This window comes from Spea bombifrons, chromosome 2 (genome assembly GCF_027358695.1).
Source record: "Spea bombifrons isolate aSpeBom1 chromosome 2, aSpeBom1.2.pri, whole genome shotgun sequence".
NCBI classification, from domain to species: Eukaryota; Metazoa; Chordata; class Amphibia; order Anura; family Pelobatidae; genus Spea; species Spea bombifrons.
This window is the reverse complement of record NC_071088.1, coordinates 15,864,731-15,870,730: the sequence shown is the minus strand read 5'-3', so window position 1 is coordinate 15,870,730 and position 6,000 is coordinate 15,864,731. Positions and strand designations below refer to the sequence as shown.

Here is a 6,000-nt window from a genome sequence, read left to right as displayed (position 1 = left end):
CACAAATTAGTACCGGAAAAAAAATGGACTCCAGATAGATTCTCGGGAATAAACGGAGAAATTATGAAGAAATCTTTGAAATGTCACAGGTATTGCTTAATACATATATGTAAACCTATTGACTGGACCATGATACTAAATACTGGATAAGATTATATGAAATCAGCTCAGAATAACCAAACAAGCATGTGTACTGCTTTAGTGACTAGAATTATAAAGACTATATTATAAACTTCAAAATGTATTACGTCAAGAGCAAATGTTCTTGATATTTTCATATTTATTGCGTTTCAGTATTCAAGATGTGAAATTGCAAGGCTATGTTACATTTCAGTTTCATTTCCTTATTAAAATGAAATTGGTGTACATTTTATGCATTGAATCATATTATTATTATAAGTAGACAGCTGCGCAAAGGGAAAGAAAATTCTGTATTAAGGTAATTCATTTCAATTTAGTATAAAACCACTTAAAGATACAATTATTCAAAAAAATGTTACGCCCTTTCTCTCATGGCACTGTCAATTGTAAGAACGGGAAATTAAGTCAAACAAATAACTATTAAATATTTTAATGGTCGCACAATACGTGTGCAGTTGTCTTTCGTAACAATCAAAACTTTGTATCATAATTGGTTTTTCAAACATTATTAACCTTGGCTTTTATACCACCCCTGGCACTTAGTGGGTTAAGGTCCTTAAATTACCTGTATTACTTTGTAAATAATAAAGTGATTATCCTGATATTTTTTAAAACACAGAATTACGTTACAATTATTTGGAAGTTCTGCTCATTAATAATAACCCTGTTTGCACGTTTGAATTAGATGGTTCTGTTTGATGGTAGTTCCTGAAGCAGGTGTCTCTTTATCCATGATGTTTTTTCTTCTCCAGTCTTTTTTTTTTTTTATAAGTCTTTGTTATAAAATGCATCCTTTTTTTGGCTAAGAAATAGAAGACTTTCCACTTGTATTTAAGGCATAGTTACTCATATGCACGAGTTGGGTAGGGATTCACTTTATAGTCCAAGCGCCCCACCATGGTGTGAGAAGTTTGTCAGCTTCAATTGCACCTTCCATGTGAGATATATTTTCCTGTATTTCTTTTATTTACACATTTACAGGTCCGTTCTTTGAAGGCGTTTCTTGAGGTCTTAGAGCATTCGTGATTTTGTTCCGTGGGCCAAGGATGGTGACACCAACTGTCTTCATGTCGCTGCATTAAAAAATCATAAGAATAATTAGAAGATCTCATGTATTCAAACAGACAAGCAAACAGAACGTCAATCATTTTGATAAGAGAATCCAGGTATAATGTGAACCGTCTGACACAATGGGAAGGACGTGCTCTGTTAGACAATAAGGAAACTATTGTGTTTAAATGATCTATGATTTGTTAAATTATTGTACCTATCAGAGGTCAGCACCCCCAGCCTCCCACCCAATGGCTGCCTTTCATGCCTGGCTCAGCACATCCTTCATTGAGTAAATGGGCCAGATGTGGAGATCAGAGATCTTGTTTGTCTCGTCGAGCCAGAGCCCAGGTATGGAGAGTGCTCCCTTTTCAACTTTAATATATATGTATATATAGCGTTTTATAATTGCCTCCCTACTTTTGACTCTGTCCCACCAGGTGTCCCCCAAATATGATTGATGGAGATACCACTTGGTGAAGATGAGTAAAGATTCTGTTTGAATTATAAAACCTCCTAAAGTAATGTGTGCATTTTAATGTTGATAATCAGACGACTTGAAAGATGTGTGAATTATTTAAGAAAAAGTAAAATTAAGATGTATAGAAGATGTAATGTAAGGAGTAAGTGGAGCAGTCTCCCAGCAGAAGTGGTAGATGGAATTTAAACTTGCATAGGATAGGCATAAAGTTATAAATCTAAGACGATCTAAAATGCCCACATAGTTTAAAAAATTGACATATATTTACATCAAATATAACAAAATTACTACTATATTGAACTGTTTCCAAAAAAGAAATGGTTGATAATAATATTATATATATATATATATATATATATATTTACATATATATATATATATATATATATATATGTATATATATACTGTGTAACTATATTTTTTAATATATATATATAAGAAAAATACATTTTGTCTGTTTAAAAAAAGAATACAAAAATAAAGCTTAACAAAAGCCACTTATTTTCACAAAAATATGAATTGCTTAATAGACATTAGATTTGAAAAGGTTTGTAAAATGATGTGACTCATGAGGGATAAGTCTTAAATCCATCCCTGGATTTATTAGTAGCATGAGGTAATTATATACCACATATAATTCAAGAGTAATGTTCAATATGTTAGACAGGAGGCTTTAAGCTAATTTATTCTGTAATTAACATAAAAAAATCAGGCAGTTATACTCATTAGTGGTTTAAGAAAACAATCTCCTCAAAATGGCTAAGGAAATCTATATAATTTTTTTGGGTTAATAGATTCTTCGCTTTACAAAAAGTGACCTTTTCATTTTTATAGTCCTGATAAGTTAGAAATTGCTGCCAAACCTCAATTTTTGGGGGTATTCCTGACATTTCCTGTATTGGTATATCATATCGGTAATCATTTTTTACTATAATAAGAGTATAAAAATAAGAAAAATAATCTGAAAAAAATATGTCCTTACTCTAAAGAAATTTTTGCAATCGTCTCACACGAGCTATAGCTAACTCCAGATAGAATGTCCTTGCATTGCCCCGTTTGGATACTATCGAGCCAGTCTCCCGTAGGCCGGAATGTAGGGAAGTCAGCACTGTTTTGATCTAGCAATAAATTTGATGGCCTGCAGGAGCAAGAAAGAAAAATGAAGATTAGTTTGATTTACTACAATTTAAACCAGACCTCAAGGTGATATGAAAACAAAAAAAATGGGTTCGTATTCGTACATCATTTTTCACTTTGGGTCAGAGCTTCTATCTTTTGAAAAGTGGCTAAGTATGCTGTAAAGAAACACTATAATGTTATAATAAAATACAGATATTGGTGGGCAACAATTAAGCTAACCCAAAAGAATAACAACTAACCTCAGTAATAACTAAGAATTATACAACTATTGTTTTATAATACCATGAGATTACCTTTCTGTAGCATTTATTTTACTAGAACTACACATCCATCAAAAATTAAACATAACTTTGATTTATATTATGCCCCTGTATGACTTTGCTTTGGGCAATTTGTTGTGTTCATCTTTGAATGTATGCATATGATTATTTCCCCCAGTGTAGGCACATTTTAAAGCATTTTCATAATAATTTAACATTAAAGAACTTTTCTCTTGGTGTTTCTCCAGAAAGCAATAACATCAAGTCAACTTTTTGAGTATTAGAGAAATTTGGGGAAAAGTCTTCGCAACCATCAAAATAAGTATTTTTGGTGGTATTAATGGTGTACTAGGGGTAGAAATAAAAACAGTGCTTAGGGATTTATCTTTAGGAAAAAAAATATCAAGAATATATCAATAACAAGTACCGTATTTGCTCGATTATAAGACAAGGTTTTTTCCAGAGCAAATGCTCTGAAAAATACCCCTCGTCTTATAATCAGGGTCGTCTTATAATCAGACCTCAAATAGGTCTGATTATGAGACTAAGATCCAGATCCCCCGCAGCGATGCAGAGGACCTGGATCTTCCTGCGTTAACCCCCCCCCAACTTACCGTTGCTTCTGAATCCCCGGTGCTTAGTCCGGGCTGCGTGTAGAGCTCTACGCGATACAATCGCGTAGAGCTCTACACGTTTCCCGGACTAAGCACTGGGGACCCAGGTGCAGGGGACCTGGATCCTCCTGTGTTAACCCCCGACCCAACTTACCGGTGCATCTGAGTCCCCGGTGCTTAGTCCGGGCTGCGTGTAGAGCTCTACGCGATATAATCGCGTAGAGCTCTACACGATACAATCGCGTAGAGCTCTACATGCTGCCCGGACTAAGCACTGGGGACTCAGAAGCACCGGTGAGCTGGAGGGGGGGGGCATAACACAGGAGGATGCAGGGGACCTGCATCCTCCTGTGTTATGCCCCCTCCAACTTACCGGTGCTTCTGAGTCCCCGGTGCTTAGTCCGGGCAGCGTGTAGAGCTCTACGCGATTCGCGTGGAGCTCTACATGCTGTCCGGACTAAGCACCTGGGGCTCAGATGCAGGGGACCTGGACCCTCCTGTGTTATGCGCCCCCCCAACTCAGAAGCACCGGTAAGTTTGGAGGAGGGAGGGGGAGTGTTAAATGGGGGGTGTAAGGCATTTCTGGAGGCAGGGTGCTCTGTGAAATGCCTTTTAACCCCTTTAATGCCACTCTGCCTCCTGAAATGCCTTTAACCTCCCTATATGCCACTCTTCCCCATAATATGCCTTTTAACCCTCTAAGTGCCAGAGTGGCATATAGGGTTAAAAGGCATATCATGGGGCACAGTGGCATATAGGGTTAAAAGGCATATCATGGGGCACTGTGGCATTTAGAGGGTTAAAAGGCATATCATGGGGCACAGTGGCATATAGGGGGTATAAGGCACTTCTGGGGCAGATGTGCATAACTGGGGGGCAGGTTGGAAAATAGAAGGAAATAAAACCAAAATATTTTTCTCAAGCCTACCTTTTATTAAAAAAAAGTGTTTAAATGAATTAACATTTACTGGTAAAACTTTTTTCCTATAGGGTCATCTTATATTCAGGCTTTTTCTTTTTTTCCTAAATTAATATTAAGATTTGGGGGGTCGTCTTATAATCAGGGTCGTCTTATAATCGAGCAAATACGGTAACTTTTATGGGCAACAATATGTAAAATGATCCATTCTAAGGAGAAAGCAGATGCTAGCTGTCAAATGTTTTAAACATTATAATATGTGATTCAATGCATGACAATATATGAACGTGCTTTATTTTTTATAATTAAACCTAACTGCAATAGTGCTTCATTATTGAACCTACATTGAAACCTAAAGAGGAAGGCCCAAGAAAAAAAATACTATAGCATAAAACTAGCATAAAAGTCTGGTTTTATCTAATTTTGTTCCGCAAAACATCCTTTATCTGCAGACCGAAGGCTGCCATTGTTGTCAGTCATGTGATATTTTGGTTGTGTTTCCCTGCTCAGACACTATACTGAGTCAATTCTTTATGGCAATGCTAATTAAGTCATTTCCTTCATAGACTTTCAAAGACCTTCATTAGTCAGAGTGTCCGGCAAGGTGATTAAAACTGATTGATCTTAAAAGAAGATTGATCTTCTCAAAAAGATTGGGCTAAGATAACACAACTAGAGCTAATAATAAAATGGCTAAAACGCAGCTGCCTTAAAAAAAATATTATGCAAAAACTAGAACTGTTTTAAGAAAAAGAGAAAAACTACACAATAATTTAGAAGAAATATGAGAGTCTCCCTTCAACAAGGTAATATATGAGAATATACATAAATGCAGTGCAAATGGACTGGGCTCTGTAGACATCCAGTACGTAGCTTAAAATCAGTCATTAGATGTGTGTGCGATACGTGGAAATGTCCTTACGTGCATCTGTGTTCCTCAAAGGGTTAAGGTAATTTACCCCATCCTCGTTAGCAGTAGATGTTATACCGCAAGGTTTTTTCAGGCAAACCTGAAACTCATTTTATGTGCTGGTAATATAAGGCGGAACAGCTACTGCTGTTAGCTACAGTATAATAAGTGTATCACCTTTGGACTCATATATTTTGCTGGCAATATGTCTGTGATTCCCAAGACATTTTGAGCTATTTATGAAGTGTTGCTTCAGTAAAGAATGTGAGGGTTTTTTTTTCCCCTCCATATTTTTTTTATTTTGTTTTTCACTATAAATAGTGTTTGGTTAGCTTTATCAGAGGCACACGTCCACATTAAATATACAAATTGTGTTGAAAAGCTGAGAAAGAACAGAATATCCAGTTGGGGGATGAAATGGTCATTGTAACTTTTTATATCTTGGATCTTGTATTAAAATAACATTGCAGTAAAAAGAAGACTAA

The 6,000-nt window shown here is 36.0% G+C and overlaps 1 protein-coding gene across 1 annotated transcript in view; it reads right to left on the bottom strand.

Annotated features, from left to right (window-relative positions):
* Window positions 1–915: 915 nt before the first annotated feature.
* EPHA3 (EPH receptor A3) overlaps window positions 916–6,000 on the bottom strand; it is a 145,339-nt gene continuing 140,254 nt past the window's right edge. Inside the window, exons 16-17 of the mRNA XM_053456904.1 lie at window positions 2,655–2,810; window positions 916–1,214 (exon numbers count right to left, since the gene is read on the bottom strand). Of these exons, the coding sequence (XP_053312879.1) occupies window positions 1,109–1,214; window positions 2,655–2,810 (262 nt within the window). The 3' untranslated portion in view covers window positions 916–1,108. The remainder of the gene's footprint in view (window positions 1,215–2,654; window positions 2,811–6,000) is intronic.